The 19,379-nt window shown below is 35.5% G+C and overlaps 1 protein-coding gene across 1 annotated transcript in view; it reads right to left on the bottom strand.

Annotated features, from left to right (window-relative positions):
• The window catches only part of LOC118203645 (endothelin-converting enzyme 1-like), a 163,353-nt gene that overhangs the window by 7,055 nt on the left and 136,919 nt on the right, over nucleotides 1-19,379 (bottom strand). The window contains exons 18-19 of the mRNA XM_085814138.1: nucleotides 11,497-11,562; nucleotides 1,851-1,946 (exon numbers count right to left, since the gene is read on the bottom strand). Coding sequence (XP_085670264.1) covers nucleotides 1,851-1,946; nucleotides 11,497-11,562 — 162 coding nt within the window. The remainder of the gene's footprint in view (nucleotides 1-1,850; nucleotides 1,947-11,496; nucleotides 11,563-19,379) is intronic.

Raw genomic sequence — 19,379 nt, 5'->3', positions numbered from 1 at the left:
AGTAAAAGAAGTGCAGCAGCTTTCAGTATGAACGGGCAAAGAGATCATCAGATCAGAAATATTGTAAGTTTTTATTACTGGGCTACATTCAAACACGTGCGTACAGTAACTCACTGACAATGTCAATAGGCGTTCTCAGCTGGCTTTCAAGTTAGTACTCAATAAAGATCGCTGTCACATCCAGCATTTATTATGAGGCAATTTTTTTATTTGCCTACTAGCGAATAAACTGTTACTAAAAATTTTCATAATGAAACCTTGGTACTGTTCTATTATTTGGACGGAAGTCGTCGCCAGCTGTTTTACTGAACTTGCGAAAAGATTGATTCATATGAAGTTGCCAATGTTCACTTCTAAAATCGTTACAGTTTCATATGAAATCGAAAGTGTTTACTTCTAAAATCGTTACAGTTTCATATGAAATCGAAAGTGTTTACTTCTAAAATCGTTACAATATTAACGTTTTTTTAGAAAAAGTCAAAGAATGCCCTCTATAAACTGGCAACGAGAATGCAACACCTTGTGTTTTTATTATTATTGTATTTACCATGGATTTGAAAATTTTGACTTGCCTACTGATGAAACATCTTCCATACAATTTCTTCAGGAATGAGGAATTATTTTGCCGAAAAAAGTGCACGAAAATCCATTAAATGATTTTTTTTTATCTCTTCGACAAGTTGTTTAATTTATATTAAAAATTTCTAATTTTACGAATATCTGTTTTTTTTTTTTTTTTTTTTTTTTTTTGTTCGGAGTTTTCTTAAACTTGACATTATCATACTTTATTTATCGTAATTTAAATATTTTGGCGAATGTTTTATACTTCTAAATTTTCGCTAGATCATCAGCTTTTGGTGATATCTAAATGTGGTCTCAATAACAGAACAGTACCAAACTCTTTTGAAAGCACAGCCCGGGATATCATGCGTTTCTCAGCTTTATTACATATTTAAAATATCAGTGGAAAATACTTTAAAAAAATTCTAACTTTAGGGTAATCCTGTGTTATGCTAGTCCATTTAAGTGTTATTTTGTTGTGTGCATATATAATATGTTACTTTGCATATGATGAGGTTCATGACAGACCTAAAAAGGAACATAATGGACGCTGATTGCAAATTTTAATCTTACAAAGCTAATGATACATCGTAACATATTTTCAGTCACGTAAATACACAAAGATTTTTATTACTATGTTTTATTTATTTTCTATTTAAACTTTCGCAAGGATTTGTATTAATTAACTAGTTAGCTTATTATTTTGACAGCGCTTAACGTCTCTTTTGATCAGCTCTTTCGATGGAAAAATTACTTAACATTTTTGAGCGCAGAGTTCTAAAATCTAGAGAGTCTTGGCAACTATCGCTGGTCTTTAGTTTACAATGGCAACTATCGTTAATCGTCAATTTACAATGGCAAATACCACTGATAGTCAATTTATAATGGCAACTATCCCTGATTGTCAATTTACAATGACAACTATCGCTTATCGTCAATTTACAATGGAACTATTGCTGATCATCAAATTACAATGGCAACTATGGCTAGAGGGGTAACAAGCTACTTTATTCCACTGACAGAGCAAGCTGACCCACTTGGGGATAGCCTGTTTCAGCCTTGCCAGTGATTTTAATTCCGTTCACATGTCCAGAGAAATGTCTCCTGGAAGCAATCTTTATACGAAAGAATAACGAAAGTACAGTAGAAGAGGTGAAGTCAGCCATTCATAAAAGGATGATTATTTTGATTGTTAAGCTGTTAAGTTGAACGAGATAAGGAGCCCATGTATGTACTGTTCTTTTAGTTTAAAATGGAATTCTTTTCGTTTAAAAAGAAATCAGACTTACACTAGCTGCACTTATCCAGAATAACTGATTTTGTGTATATTTCAATCCGGGCAGCAATGGCTCCCTTCCGTTATCTTTAACCCAAGATTGATAAGCCTGTAGGAAAAGAAGCAAGAAAGTGTTATATAAATATTTACTTGAAATCGAAACTGAAAAGTTAATTTAGATGTAAATGATCCAAACTGATCTAAACAAAGTTTCTAAATACGATTAAATGAAAACTGCAAGAAATTTTGCTACATAGTTTAGTTAATTTCATTGCAGTCACATTGCAAAAGTAAGCTGTCCGTTTGTTTCACTTAAATTTATACATTCTACAGGAGATTTTAAATTAGATTATAAAATTGAAGAAAAGAAGATTAAATTCGGTAAAGGAAAGCAGGTTATAATGTTTTCTTCCAATAAAGCGAAGAAAGATCATAGATTCCGAATCTACATAACAAGTTTTATTAAGTTAGAAACGCTCTCGAAGGGATTCTCAACACCTGCAAAGATATTTCCCTTGCTAGTTACGTGAGGATGTGAGGCAAAGTCATCTACCCGTTTGTCAGAATGAAAGTGTCTCCGCCTGTTGTCAAATTTCGACTGGCTGTGCCGTCGAACCCTAGGTTCTATTTCCATTTCGCTGCTAAGTTAGTCCAGAAAGGAAGTTGCATTCATAATAATAACTCGCATTACATACTATGCAGTCACTACCCATTCGGAGTCTCAAGGCGGGAGCGTCACATTTTTTTGAGCTCTCACGTTTCTACTAAATAAAGGCGGAAACATCGATACTTGAACATCGAATCATGTATCAGTAGTTGCAGTACTTTATCAAGAATACGGAGGTGTAAATTTTAAGACGATAATATACATCGTTTATAAATAATTAACAATTGATTGAATTTATCACGTCTTACGAGTAACTGACAGCTATAGGAAGCATGCCTGCAGTTTTGCATCTATTTCAAGTGCTTCTTCAGTGAAATTCTTTATGAAAGTCATATTCAAATGTGCAGTGATCAACGAAGATCTTGCTGATAAAGGTTTTGTTCCTGTACGGCTTTCAGGATTTTAATTATTCATTTTAAATTAAACTTTACTTAGGCAAGTCTCTGCAGAAAGTATACGACGCCTGTAAAGAACGTTTTCACCCCTCGCCTCTTTTGTGCTTGCAGAAGTTGGGGGTCTGTTGAGAATCGTTAAAAATCCCCTCATATTCTCGACCTTGAGAGGATTCAAGTTTCAGCGGAAAGGATAACGGCATTTCCTAGATGTGAGATAACTACCCAACTTGTATTGGTACTGTCTGGATTATACACATTCAAGGGAGGACTGCAAAAGGTAGACTTTTCTGAATTTAATTACCCTGAAGTATTCAAGTAGTTCAGTTCACAACGTGAATTATTTTATTCTAAATGCAGACTCTAATAACAAACAACATTCTAACGCAATTATCTAATCCTCAGCGTTGTTATAAATCTTTCTGTAATAGTAGGTACTGTTAAAATTCTGTTGACTTATTAATCTAATATTGGTTTTATCAAGAGTGCATTAATTTATCTTAATGATTCTTAATTAATGTGCAATAATTTATCTTATATAATTTTACTTTGCTTATTATAACAACTAATAATATTTTTATTATTTTCATTATTGTTAATATATACTATGCATAATATCAATTGGTTTTGAATTTATCGTGATTAACTGTCTACTAATTTGTTTAATCTTTTTTTTTTTTTTTTACTACAATTTTATTGTTTACCTGTAGTAGTAATCTGCTTATTGTATGTTGCTTATTATATGTATTGTTTGTTGTTTGTTGCTATTTGTTATTCCAATTTTGTAATGTTATAGTGCTCTGCGGACGGTTTTTTCCCCTCTTCGTTATTAGTATTCATCTTCCTGCCATTAGCGCTAGTTCTTGCAAGCATATGAAGTTTTCTCACCTAAAAATACAGTAACTTGAGTGCTATATACTGTTCTTACATTTGCTTTGTGTTCCTCCGACTTTCTTCATCGAACGAGTGAGCACTCTGTGCAAGGATTAGAACTTTAACAGGTTGAGAGATCCTCTGAGTTTTTTATTTTTAAGCTAATATTACTCTTTATCGAACGAGTGAGCACTCTGTGCTAGGATTAGAAATTTAACAGGTTGAGAAACTCACTTAGTATTTTTTTCTTAAGTTAATATTACTATTTCATGTTAAATGGGGTCAAGAGAAACCTCCCCAACTAGATCAATTAGGACTACCAGCTCGAGGTGTGTGAGCCCAGTGAGATTAGACTATCCATCTTCCAGATTAGATAGGATTAACACTTTGACTCTGCACATCAAGTCACTTTTAGCAGAGTACAGAGGCCGTTCTAAACTAAAAATCGCAGACCACGAAGCGGTGTCCAATTATATCACAGAAATACTGGTTATAGCTTCTAATCAGGAAATCTTAATTGCACGACAGGAGGGACAAATACTTCAACTAGAACGACAACTTAATGCCAGTCTCTTCTCTCAAGCAAGAGAGCAGCACAGTTTTAAGGTCCCGGAGCTACAGGAAAACCATCCTACAGGACAACAAGACCGCCGGAGTTACGCAACTGTGGCCGGTAAGATTCAGAAAAAGAAGCCCCCTTCCATACAAGCAACAGCCATTCCCAAGCAAAAGCCTTCTGAGCACGTTTTACTTATCAAGGGGAAAGATTCAGAGCGCACGCCAGATAGTGTGAAAGCGCAAGTTCTAAACAACATCAAACCTCATAAGCTTGGCATCAACATACAGCAAGTGAGGGCCACGAGATCTAAAGAACTCTTGATTAGGTGCAAAGAAGCCACACACCTGCACAAACTTAAAAAAGTAATTGAAGAGTCTAGCGTGCTGACAGAGCACTTAGAACTAAGGATTCCCCGTCCGTTTAGGAGCTCTCTTATAGTATTTGGGGTACCCTGTGACATAACGGCAGACGAAATAAAAGCAGCATTTGAAGATCTTTTGCCAGAAACGCGGTCGCCAGTTATCTTTCCAAAAGGCCCGAGACCTAGGGACGAAACTACCTGTAATTGGATACTGGAAGTGACAGCAGATTTCAAAGACAGGCTTCTCGACCACAAGCGGGTTTATATTGGATTTACTTCGTGTCCGTTTAGAGAATACGTAAAAATAACCCGCTGCTACAACTGCCAAACCTTTGGCCACCTAAGTAAAAACTGCAGATTCCCACCAGCCTGTACTAAGTGCGGAAAAGGTCATTTAACACAAGAGTGTACGGCAGAAGAGGAAAATTGTGCGAATTGTGTTCACTCCAATACGCATAATAGCACAGACTTTGACGCAAGTCATCCGGCAAGTTCTTCAAAATGTCCTGTGTACCGACAGGAACTGCAACGAGGCAGCAAAACACAGCAACAACGGATGTAGGCAGTAACCAATTCCGCCAACAAGTCACAGGACTCAGGTTTCTCCAAGCAAACCTGCAGAGAGCTAGATCTGCAACACTTAACTTCATGGATATTATGACAAAGGAAAATGCCGATATCGCCCTCATACAAGAGCCGTATTTAGCACATAGTCATCTGCCAGGAATTCCACCCACAAGCAAGACGTTCCAGTCAACCTCTCAACAGGCTGTCATAATTTATAATGGTCCGCTATCTCCCCTCCTTACATCTCAGACGCAACACTCAGTTACCATTAAACTAGAGACAACTACGGGACACCTTCAAATTACTAATGTGTACTTTCCACCAAGTGAGGAATTAGATCCACTATTAATAGAAATCAGCACTGTCGTCAGAAAAGGGAACAACCAAATCTTATTAGCAGGTGATTTCAATGCTTCAAGTCCCTTATGGGGGGCGCGAGTGGAAAACGTAAGAGGCAAAATGGTTTTAGAATATGCAATGACAAACAGATTAAGCATCATAAACACGTCAGACTCACCGCCCACCTTTCGCACTATAAGGGCGGAAGGTTGGCCGGATTTAACCATGGTATCTTCCCAATTAGCAAATCAAATGTCGGAATGGCATGTTATGGACATTCCCTCTCTGAGCGACCACAGAATAATCAGCTATCTAATGGGCGCTCAGTTAACTTATACTCTGAAACAGAGGTTCAAGACAGCTTATGGAGGACATCAGAAGTTCCTTAATTTGCTTCGTCCTTATGTAGGTCAATTGATTTTTAACTTCCAAGCAAGCAACACCATAGACGGACTGGATGATGCCTACAGGCATTTAATTGGAACTCTAACAAGTGCAGCAAAACAAACATATAAGAAAAAAACACCCAGCCAGAAGAAAGAACTTTCCTGGTGGAATGACAAACTAACGGCAAACAGAAGCAGAGTTCGGGCGCTCAGAAGACTGGCACAGTCAGAAACAGATTCCATACAAAGGGACTAAAAAATGCAGACGTACAAGAAGGCACTTGCGCAATACAAACTACAGATAATAAAGGCCAAATCCGACTCCTAGCAGGAACACTGTAGTAGAATACCGGAAATTTTTGGGAAAATACAAAAAATCGCCGCAGGTAAGGTCTTTAGACCGACTCAATTGACTGCGAATGTGGCCCCTGACGCACCAAATACAAGAAATATTCTTTCGGTAATACTGAAAACGGTTTTTCCTTCAGATGATCCCGCCAATGACTCAGAAACGCATACATTAATAAGGACGCAATTTCAGGAAAAATTCTGGTCTTCCATAAATGGAGACTATCTCCCACCAACAATAGAGGAGGTAGACCTAATCATAAATGGTTTGGCAAGGAAAAAGGCACCGGGGCCGGATGGCCTAGACAATATAATACTCAAGGCATTGCATAATGAGTTTCCAGAGCTGATCCACTCAGTCTGCAAAGCATGCTGGAAAGTAGGACACTTTCCGAAAGATATGAAGCTGGCAGAGATCGCTCTGTTTCACAAAAAGGGGAAAGATCCCTCGGATCCGACCTCCTACCGCCCGGTAAGTCTCCTTCCCACAATTAGCAAAGTTCTAGAAAAAATCATTCTAATGAGGCTAAATTATTTCCTGAATAAAAGTTCAGTAATTAATAAAAAACAGTATGGCTTCCGTGAAGGAATACCTACGGAACAGGCAGTAGCAGATCTCCTGAAAGTGCTGAAAAAGAACAGAGAGGAAGACAATCACTCAATAGTAATATCTATTGACATAAAGGGAGCCTTCGATAATGTCTGGTGGCCTGATGTAACAAAAGAATTAGATTCAATCAACTGCCCAATTCAGATCTTAAAGTTGATAAGGAGCTACCTTGAAGACAGACAAGTCCAAGTAACTACAAACGATGGAATAATCCAGCATAAACTGGAGAAAGGCTGTCCACAGGGTTCTTGTCTAGGGCCAACCCTGTGGAATCTAGTAGCTAATTCAGCGTTCCAAATTTTTGAGATGGAGAGCGAAATACATCTGCAGGCTTTTGCGGATGATTTCCTTCTAGTAACTTCGGGAAGAAAGAATATAGAGAAAATTACACAAAATAGGTTCTTAGAGTGGGCACAAACACACAAACTTACGATCTCAGCAGAAAAAACTACCATGCTATTTATAGGGCGTAAAAGAGTAATGAAAAGAAATCCTACCATTAGACTCAACGGTAGCTCAATAAAATGCTCTTCAAACATAAAATACCTAGGATTTATCCTCAACAATAATCTCTCTTGGATTCCCCACTTAAAAGAACTCAGGAAAAGATGTATCGCACTCACAAACACAATGCTACGCACAACAGGACTGCAGTGGGGAGCACCACCATGGGTGCTTAAGAGGTGGTACCAAGCAATAACAGAAAGAATTGTTCTCTACGGCGTAGCGATCTGGGGAAATACACTCAACGTAAGCATGCGTAGATTACTTCTGTCCATGCAAAGGCTGCAACTCTTGCTCATCTGCAAGGGCTACAGAACTACTTCAACGACAGCTCTGCAGGTTCTAGCAGGAATTCCTCCACTAGACCTGCAAGCGGAAAGGGAGTCGTTAATTTCAAGAGTGTTAAGGCTAGGTGAGGATGGAGTTCTATGGGAACAACACCACTTTGCTGAAGACTTTGAAAAACACAAGCCAGTGACTCAAGGACATCCGGCTGAAACACATCTAAAAAAGTGTATTCTAGGCCACTATGTGACACCAAAAGATAACCACACAGCTATATTTACAGATGGCTCAAAAACCGAGACGGGTACTGGCAGTGCCTTCTGCGTTCTAAAAGGTAATACAGCTGTGTATAAATGGAAAAGAAGACTTGGCAGTAGGAACTCAGTATTCCAAGCTGAGCTGGCAGCACTTAAAGCAGCAATTAATTATGTGAAGAGGAACAGACTTCTCCACATTACTATTTACAGTGATTCTGCCTCTAGCCTTGACGCAATCAAAGGTTACAAAAGTAGAAGCCAGTATGTCCAAGAAATTAGAAAAATCCTCCTCAGTCTTCCACCATCAGAAAGGCCATGCCTTACGTGGGTTCCGGCTCACGTGGGCATTAAAGGCAATGAGGAAGCAGACACCCTGGCAAAAGAAGCGGCAAAGGAGGTCTCAAGAACAGAACTGCCAGATAAATTACCTAGGTCTCATCTCAAAAAGATCACTCTAAAACAACTGATAGACAGATGGCAAGCCAGATGGGACACAGCAGATACAGGAAGGAGAACGTATATGTTCTTCCCAAAAACAACGCTAAACTGCAATAGTGGTAGTCAGACACAGTTTTATACAGGTCATGGCCCATTCCTGACCTATCTGCATAGATTCAGCCTGAGTGACACAGAAAGATGTCAATGTGGAGAGGTGGGGGATCCAGACCACTACGTCTTCCACTGCACAAACACGGCACAGTACCATATAAGAAAGCCAAGTCAAGCTTACTGGCCACAATGGGCGGCAAATATGAGAACAAACAAAACAGCAAATAAAAAGCTACAAGCGGTAATCAGCCATTGTCAGAGAAAGTATTCTCTAATACGACGATAAGTGTCCCCAAATAGAAATAATCAAGTGCTTAGCGCTCTGAATCATAAAATGTATAAATCACACTAAATCAATCTGGGCACACACCTCGAACCTCTCAACCCAAGACTAACTTAGATAATTAGGACTATGGCAACAACCTGCCTATATTCTTTATAATGTTTACTTTTGCAATTAATGTACAGGTCTAGGACTCGCAAGACCAGATCGTGCCAGTAAAATCTTCAACAGCAATGAGTTTTTCCTACACTAACTAATCGTGTATTTAAATTACAAGTTTGTGATAAATAGGTTCAAGAAGGGCAGGGTCAACTTATGTTATCACCTCAAGTTTATGAATGATATTATTATTGGTATGGCATTTTTGCCTTCTTAATTTTAATAAATATTCAACTTTTTATGCAAATCTTAGGGAAGAAATATCTGTATTTATGTGATCAATTGCATGTTTGAATCTCTTCCCTAGTGATCAGCATTACGTGCTTAATTTGTTTTGTATAAATTATGTGCATGTTCTAAGGTGATAAAACTAACTATGGAATTAATGTAGGTAAGTTTCTCTTTAGACTACATAGCAGTACTTAATGATCAGTTTTATGTATTATGCTTATCAGTTTTATTTTTAATTTTCATGTATTATGTATGCATTTTTAAGTGTTATGTATACAGGCATTAGGGATCAGCTTTCTGTATTTCTGTACTCAGTATCATGTTAGTTTTTCACTTTAATATTCAGTTTTGTACTTATGTATGTATTATCCTGTCTGCAAGTACTACGAAAGAAAATGTGGGTGAATGGTTCAATTTGTAAAACAACTACAGTTTAAGTATGCGCAAAGAACTAAATTATGCAGGAATTTGTTATCTTAGTGATAACAGGTACACAATCTTTTAAATGTTCTTACATAAGAGTCAGGCACATGGAAAGTTAAATTATGTTTGGGCGCTAGGATTTTTTTTAATCATCTTTTAATCTCTCTCTTTATTCTTTTTTTTTATTTTTTATTTATTTTTTTAAAGTTTACTATGTGCAATAATTTAATAGGTTACAACTTTCCTCCATGCAGGACCAACGATTTCACAGAAGCCCCATAAAGATACGACGGTTGTGTCACGATAAGCACCCGCATGTAGACATTTAGCAAGTCCAGAAAATCCACGGCAGTTAATTTTCAGGCAAAGTCCTTCTATCTTTACTTTATCTAACACAAGTTTCTGTCTATTCTAACAGCGATTCTTAACAGTCTTTTGATTGCTTCTTTGCTTAATTTTAAGTAGTTCCTAACAGGATACTCTTTCCCCGTACAACAACATCCAAGCTTATATGTAGACTATATGAGGCTCTTAGCCGTCTATTCGGCTGCGTTCCCGGAGCAGGATGGAGCAGAGAGTAGATGGTTTCTGCCAGGAAGATAACACACTGTGAGGCTAAGGCCAGGTCAGGGGTCTTCCTTGGTGGCGCTCACTCACTCACTATGCAGTCACTAATTTTAAAATGTAATTTTTTTCTGTCTATCCTTTAATCATGTAACACAAACCTGCGTGTATTTTGCCATCCTGCGTGTATAGGCTCTATAAACCTGCGTGTATAGGCCCTATAAAGGCGAAACGACATTGAAATATCATCACATTACGTTGACTTGAACATTTTTAATTAATTGTTTTCGTTTTTGTATTGAATTTGGGAATCTTGCTGCTGAGAAACAGCTCGCCAACGGCGAAGTGGCCAAATCAGTGTATAACGTGAGTACGAGCAAGTTTTTTTTAAATGTTTTTCAAAAAGGTATTTCTCAACCTAGATGGGTAACTAACGTGTACCTTACCTTATTCCAATAAACCAATCATTCATGTTTTATGTACTTGCAGTAAATACTCCATTTTCCTCGTCCTTGTCCCAGCTCTACAAATGCTAATTCATTTTTATGGTTGTAAGTGTTTAAAAGGAGGAACGATGATTCAGAATTTTGCATGCTAATCCATCTACAGATCTCTTAATAAATAGGCCAAATAAAGTCAACGTTTTCAGATTTATTCAAACTTCAAGGTTAAAAAAAAAACCTGAAAGCCTTCATATTTTATATTACGCCCAAAGAGACGTTTTTTAACATTTTGTGTGTTATGCTTATTTATTAAATATCATGTTCTTTGCACTTAAACCATGCAATTCAATTCAACAGAAATCTCACAAAATAATTTTAAAGAATTAGAATTTCCGATACATAGTCTCACGCGCTATAGATAATTTCTTTTTAGTACAGTGTTGTCATTGCTCGCTTTGAAATCTTTGAGTTTGTTAATAAAAAATTCGTTAAAGTTTTACAAAATAGCAAATAGATAATAAAACAATTACCGAATTCCAAATTTGGGCTTTCAGATGCCTATATCCGAGTGGAGGTCTACGTTATTCAGAATTTGATTTTTCTAGGTAGTGCGAGAAACATATATACATTCATGCAGATTCTTCATTATTAAATTTGAAAACTAGCTAAAAATAACTTAATAGAACCACAGATGGTGGTGAATTTTCTGACAAGCAGATTTGTAAAAATTGTAATAAAACATTGGGTTTTATAAGTAATAAATATATAAGAAACACATAATCATAAAAGAAGTAAACAAAATGTGCAGCAAAAGAAAACAAGCATAGACCTTTAAAAAAATTTAAAGAACGTTACTTACCAGATAAGCTAGTTCATAACCAAGGTTGTCAGCTTTATTTTCTATAAGGGTTTTATTAACATCCATCTGTTAAAGAGGCAATTGTTTAAATATATATTTTGAAAGTAGTTTCCTTAATATGCAGAAGAAAAATAACAGTTTGTGTTGAGAACATAACCATTTTCTAATATTCAACCTGTGAGCATTAACTGTCATCAAATGCTTAAACGTAAGAAAGTACGAAATCCTATATCTAGCAGATTCTGCTGCTGATAGATGCTCTTTGTTTGTCAACAAGTAAAGCAAAATTTTCATTTAAAACATTTCATTCTAAAACGAAATACGTCAAAAATTTAATAGTTGGATATTTTTAAAGGAGATGTTTAGTGATTTTTAAAACTTCCATTAATTTTCCTATAAGAATTTCTCATTTTATGTTTCTTAACTCTTTCATGGCTTACTTGAAGCCATTTAAATTTAACAATAATAAATCGAAAAGTAACACTTGTTTGTTAATTTTTAATGAAAATTATCTTTTTCTCGAACCTTGCTGAGCATTTAAAGTAAACGTTCATAAGAAAGCTTTAAAAAAAGTTGTAATGTAGGATTCTGATGCACACTGGTTACTGTTTTCTATTTTGAAACCTCGTCGGACTGATTTTCAACATGCTGTTTCCTAACATATTAGGAAAAAAAGCAATTAAAAAACTAATATATTTTCTTTTATTATCTCTGAGGTTTTACACATGAAAACTACCTTTCTTAATTAATCTTTAATATATCATCGTCGATATATCGAAATTATTGGTCAATAATTTTTTTTTTTTTTTTTTTTTATCATCATGGAAGTTTTTTTTTTTTTTTTGAAAAAGAGAAACATTGAAAATACTTTTAATACACTTGTTAAATTCCTTTGAAGCCAGATGGCGCTGCTATCGCTACTGTTTACAAAAGAATTTTATTACTTGGAGAATTTGCTTCAATGGCGAAGCACAGAGTGAGTGAGTGTCTTTCACAAATTAGTAAAATAATAATATATTACAGATTAGTTTGTTAATTAGTTTAATTAAGAGTTACAGTCTATTTAGAATTTAGCCGGGCCATTTTGAGTGGTTCTCTACAGAAGCGATATCGGCTAAGTAAATAAGCTAGTGTAAAATAGTGAGTTTGCCATTTTTGTTTCTATGGAATTTGTGTTTGTGGATTATAGCCAATTGCTCAAAGAAAAGAGTAAGTAAAAAACCCTTGCAAGTCTATTCATTATTAACTGTTGCATTTAGCAAATTCTGAATTAAGTTTGTGTGATAATTTGTTATTATTGATAAATGTAGCGAAAAAGGCTACGAAATTAAAAGATATTCTCACTAAAAACAGAACTTGAAAAAACTATCTTATCAAAGTTGCAAAAGAAACTTTGTGAGCCAGATTTAAGTGTTAATGATTTAGAATTGTTAAAAACTAAATTTAACAATCTGTAAAATGAATTTGATAATATTTTTGATTCCATTATCAATTTAAGTGGTGATGAAAATATCGAAAAATCTTCATTGAGCAAGATGAAATCAATAGTAGTATTATAGATGCGGAATTTTAAATAAATAATAGATTGTCGAAAGTTGTTAGTGAGAATAAAGTGGAAAGTACAATAATTTCTGAAAATACTGTTGCGTGTTTATCTAAGATTTCGTTACCGACATTTTCAGGAGAAATGCATTCTTGGTTTTCCTTTAAGGACATTTTTAAAGCGAACATTGATCAAAAGCAAATATATCAGATGCTGCAAAATTACAATATTTCAAATCAGCAATTAAAAGATATGCCTTTAGAATTATTCAAACGATAGCTATAGCGGATAATAATTATAAGTTAGCGTGGTCTCTCCTTGAAGAAAGCTACTCAAACCCTAGAGAACAAGTGTATGCTCATCTTAAAAGATTTATGAGTATTCCCGTTATTCAAAACGAGTCAGCTTCTGCGATTCTAAATTTAATTGATGTTACAAGTGAAGTTGTAAGATCGTTAGAATGTTTAGAAAAAAAGTTATATGGGATTTCATCCGCTATAGCTGCCTTTATTCTTAGCCAGAAACTTGATCAGAATACTAAGTTATGGTGTTATGTTAATATTAAGGTATTTAAAGAAAGAAAAAATACCGACTATCACAGAGTTATTAGAATTTCTAAAGGATCACTCGAGGACATTAAACACTTCTAGAATACCAGTAATGTCTAAACGAAGTCAGCCAAAGGTTTCTTCAATGGTTTCATGTGTGACTAAGAAACGTGCATTTATTTGTAAACTGTGTAATGTGGAACATAAATTATTTAAATGTCCTAAATTTCAAAAATTCAGCTTAAAAGATTATGTTAAAAAGCACAACTTATGTTTCTGCTGTTTTGGAAATTATGGAGTGAGAAATTGCCCTTCAAATTAATATTGTAGGCTGTGCAGAAAAATGCACAACTCGTTACTGTGTTATGAGCGAGAAAAAGTTTCGATTCCCCAAAATAGAGACAGTTGCGAAATCGCGTCTCTGTCGGATCAAAAATCAGACGCCAATCAGTCTGCGGAAACAACGAAACTCAACGTTCACGCAGAGCCAATCATAAATAAGGATAACGAGTGTTTTATGACAGCTAATGTAAATAAAAATTATAATGCAATTAATATAATCCTACTATCGACAGCGATTCTTTATATTAAGGGAAATGAAGGAGAAATATTTCCAGCCAGAACTTTGCTTGACAGTGGAAGTATGATTCATCTTTGTTCAACGGAATTAGCTGAAAAGCTTCATTTGCAAACAGAAATGTAAACGTATCAGTAGGATGTTTATCTGGGATTTCAACAACGGTGAAATCAAAAATAAGTACGGTTATTTTAAACAGAGGAAACACCTACAGTCGTAAACTAAAGTTTTTTGTAACTCCGAAAATTACTCATTTGATGCCTTATAGACAAATTGATATATTATATTACGATTTCACAAGGAGTTACGTTAGCTGATCCAGACTTTCACAAACCGGGTAAAATTCACTTACTTTTAGGATCTGGAATATTTTTCGATTTAATAAGAACCGAGCAAATTTATGTACCAGATAACAAGTTTAGTGTTACAAAACTCAGCATTTGGGTATTTAGTGAGGGGGAGCATTGAAGATTTACCCACATGAGAAACAATTAATGCATTGTGGGTTAATTTATGACAACACAGATGAAAAAGTCGAGACACAGATGAAAAAGTTTCTTATTTGGAATCAACTGGTATTAGAGGTGATCCCAAGTCTTACGATGAAGATAAAGCATTAGAGATATTCAACAAAATTGTTAGTTTCAAAGATGGTCAGTATAGTGTATGCCTGCCTTGGAAGAAAGGTTGGGAGCATCTAGGCGACAGTTTTCGTGTCGCAGAAAAAAGAATAAAGATCCTGATGAGGAAAATTCAGCATGATAATGTATTATGCCTAAAATATAGAGAAACTTTAGAAGAGTACCTAAATCAAGGGATAACAGAAAGAATATTAGATTCCACGAAACCAGTAAACAAGCCAGCTTTTTTATATGCCGCATCAGGCAGTTTATAGAGAAGAAAGCATTATGGCAAGAATGAGTATTGTATTTGATGCGAGCTCACATGAAATAGGTAGTCCGTCCCTGAATGATTGTTTGTGGCCTGGTATTAATTTGAATCAAAATATGTTTCATTTGCTGATATATGTTAGACTTAATAGAGTTGCAATCTTAGGAGATATTGAAAACACATTTTTATAGATCGTATTAGCTTAGAAAGATAGAGATGCAGTTAGATTTTTATTTGTTAAGAATATTGATACACCTTTGCAGAATACCGAGTTTCAACTAGAGGTGTATAGATTTAAGTGTGTGCTCTTTGGTGTTAAATACAGTCCTTTTTGCAACTATAAAGCTGCATATCCAAAAGTATAGGAATGTGTATCCCGATACTTCTCAAATTCTTGATACATGTATGTATGTTGATGATCTTGTTACAGGAACAGATGGTGTATCAGAAGCACTTAAAAATTTCAAGGTAAGCAAAGGAAATTATGAGTGGAGCTGGGATGAACCTAAGAAAATGGGTGACGAATGATTATCATTTAGTTAAGAAATAGGAAGAAGAACATTTCGACATTCATCCGCTAATCTCAAATGAAAAGGTACTCAAAGTATTAGGAATTCAATGGAACATTCAGGAAGATAGTTTGAGTGTAGAGACTTCTTGTTTGACTAAAATTTCGGATAGAAAGAAAAGTACCAAACGCTTCATCCTGCAAATAGCTGGAAAAATATATGATCCTCTTGGACTCATCGCACCATTCACTGTTAGAATAAAACTTTTATTACAAAAACTATGACTACGTAAATTACCATGGGATGCTGAGCTTCCTTCTGATTTAAACGACGAGTGGTCTCAATGATGCAGCGAGCTTTCAAAACTTAGTATCATTAGTGTTCCAAGATTTGTTGTGGATTCATATGATGAAAATATGGAGATCCATGTCTTTTTCTGATGCAAGCCAAAAGTCGTATGCTGCAGCCGTTTAGGTAAAAGTACAAAATCGAGAAAAATGTTCTGTGAATTTGCTGGCTTCCAAAGCAGAGTTTCACCTGTCAAAAAAGTTTTCTTGCCTCGACTGGAATTGCTGGGTGCATTGATTGCTGCAAGATTGGGAAAAGAAGTTAACAAAGTTCTGGATGGTAAAGGTTCATCTAATATCTCTTTTGGAGTGATTCTAAAGTCACACTGTATTGAATCAAAGGATTAAGCAGAAGATGGAAGTCTTTCGTTCAAAATCACGTTGACGAAATTCAGAAATTGACTAATCGAGATTCATGGTTATTGTTCAGCCAAGGACAATCCAGCCGAACTTCTAACGAGTGGAGTCAGTGCCTCTTCTCTAGTGAAAATTTCCAAGTGGTGGACTTGTGCAGAATTTTTGACAGAGCCGCATCTTCCCTACAAGTGCTTACAACCAATAGTTCCAGAGGTTGAGAACCTAACACCTAGTGAAAGGGAATCCTTTGTGCAAGAAAGGAAAAGTTCTATTGACATTTCTGAGAGAACTATGTTGATTGACATGAACGCTAACGTTTTAGACGAACTCTTGAATATTAGTAACAATTATTATAAAATTATTAATGTTAATATTTTTAGGTTTATTTGTAATTTCAGGAAAGGTGGATCAAGAAAGGTAGTTCAACTGGAAGAGGTACTAATAGCTGAGGAAACGCTTATTAAATGAGCAGAGGGTCCTATTTTGAAAAAAGACATAGCAGGTAATTAAAAAAAAATACATCCCTTTGTTGATCGTAAAGGAATAATTCGTGTTGGTGGCCGTCTTGAAAAAGCTTCTGTTATGTCGAGAATTTCAATTATTAATAGGTGTTTCAAGTTATTATTATTCTAATATTTTTATTTGTATTCATGTGTATTTTAATCTGGAAAAAAGTATTCTTAAGCTCTTAAGGTTTTATTTAACTTGTTGTTCTTGAGTAGGAATTGTAACAAAGGCGAGAGACGGTTGCGAGGACACACATCTGGTTTATGGCCTTTTCACTAACAATGTCGCCCTTTTAGCTCATGCGTGTGAAACGGAAAGCGCTTTCCTGTCGCTTTGTAAGTTTGCAGTTTTATTACTTCAAGACAGTGGGGGTGGCTGGTAATTGGATTTTCGTAAAAGCTTAGTTTCACTTGTTAGTTGGGGGGTCTATTTTTTCTCACGTTATGAGTGCAGATGTTTTTCGGATTTCATTGTCAGATTTTCTGGTGTTTGATTCGTCATGAGTGTGTCATTTTCTCAATTTAGATAACATAAAATTTCGGGATTGGTAAGATATAATTTTATGATTTTTTTGAAAGCCTATGAACTCACAGAGGCGGAGAAACCGAGATTTCCTGGGTGCTTGCACCAGGCTAGAGTTCATTCTGATTCTGTTTCCTGATTTTTCAAGCTAAGAGTAAGAACAAAACGAGTGGCGGGGGGCTTGACCCCTTTGCAGGTCTTGCTCTCGCGAATGCTGTGTACCAGCGGGCGGCGGTCTTGAATTTCTGTTGGCTTTCAGCTGATGAGAATTTTGCTCGAGTTGAGACTAAGTGCTTATGCAAAATATAGCTTTACTGCTGCTTCGTTATATTTTCCCAAGAACTTTAATTTGACATTCTCGAGGTTACCTTAATACAGATTTTGTTGTAGCGTTAGCGTTCCTGATTTAAAAGCAGTTGGACTAGCTGTTGAACTATCTAAAACTCCGTATTAATCCGTCGATGATGGCATTCTCGATCTCTTCGAATGGTGAACGAAATGAGTAGGACGATCTGTTGAACTATCTAAAACTCCGTATTAATCCGTCGATGATGGCATTCTCAATCTCTTCGAATGGTGAACGAAATGAGTAGGACGATCTGTTGAACTATCTAAATCTCCGTATTAATCCGTCGATGATGGCATTCTCGATCTCTTCGAATGGTGAACGAAATGAGTAGGACGATCTGTTGAACTATCTAAAACTCCGTATTAATCCGTCGATGATGGCATTCTCGATCTCTTCGAATGGTCAACGCAATGAGTAGGACGATCTGTTGAACTATCAGCACCCCATATTAATCAGTCGATGATGGCATAGGAGTTGAATGTATGAACTTCACCCTGTGAGTGAATTTTTTTTTCTGTCTTTTGTATTTAAATTGTAGCCGAGTAATGATACTATATTAATATACGCGTGGTACAACCGCCTAAATTGTGAGTTATGTAATGTTAAAAAAAAAACACATTAGTACACCTAACTTGAGTATAAGATTTAAAATGATATATATGTTAATTTACCTCTTAAGGTTAATTTATAGGTTAATTTGTAGGGGACTGATCAGTTTACCTAGTTATCATATGTTTGAATATTCTAGAAATTAATAAATGTGTTTGATATGTATTTTATGTTTCATTTGTTTAATTTAGTGTAGTTTCTGTGGTCTGTCATGTCCCTCCATTTGTTTGAGCCGGGAGGCTTTTAAGAAACATGGAGTTTAATTGAATTGGGAGTTATTGATATTTCCTTTTACATAGGTTACTCACAACGCAAACCTTAAAAGTTAAATTGTACTATACCACTATACGATTGATTGATAGATATGATATACGATTGATTGATAGATTTTACTATACGAATATTTATAAGAATGTCGATATGATATTTGATTATTATGAAATAGATTTTGAATGTTTTGAATTATTTGATATTTGATTTTTGATTTTTTTATTGTTAATTTTGTCCGGCACCTTGCAGCAAAGTTTAAAGTTAAAAGGTATTAAAACAACAACATAATTTTTTTTCTATATAACAATGGTGCCGTGACCAGGATGACTGGCAGACTAACACATAAAAATTTTCAATTTAACACTTCTTTACCATTTTCTCAGAAATATCCTGCGATCCTTCCGAGAAATTCTAAGCTAAGTAAGATTTTTTTTTTTTTTTTTTTTTTTTTTTTTTTTTTAAGTGTGCAGAGAAGATTATTACATGTTGGCCCTCAAGGATTATTGAATGCAGTACGTTTAAAATTCTGGCCATTAGGTGGTAGAGATTTGGCGCGAAAAACAGTACATCTTTGTGTTGCATGCGTTAAATGCAAACCGATTTTGTCTTCACAGACTATGACTAATTTACCATATGAGAGAGTTAATAGATCACCTCCATTTAATGCTTCAGGTTCGGATCTATGCGATCCCTTTTATGTAACTTACAAAAGCGTCAGAGAAAGGATATGCTAAATAAAATTTAGATTTGTATATGTATATGTTTTGTGATAGGAGCTATTCATCTTGAGCCTTTGTCAGATTTAACTTCTAGTGCTTTAATTGCCCCTTTTAAGCGTTACATGGCCAGACGTG

Source organism: Stegodyphus dumicola, chromosome 3 (assembly GCF_044657685.1).
Source record: "Stegodyphus dumicola isolate Sdum_Otavi_A_Nest chromosome 3, ASM4465768v1".
In the NCBI taxonomy this organism is placed as follows: domain Eukaryota; kingdom Metazoa; phylum Arthropoda; class Arachnida; order Araneae; family Eresidae; genus Stegodyphus; species Stegodyphus dumicola.
Note: the sequence above shows the minus strand (reverse complement) of the source record. Positions and strands in the feature narration are given on the sequence as shown.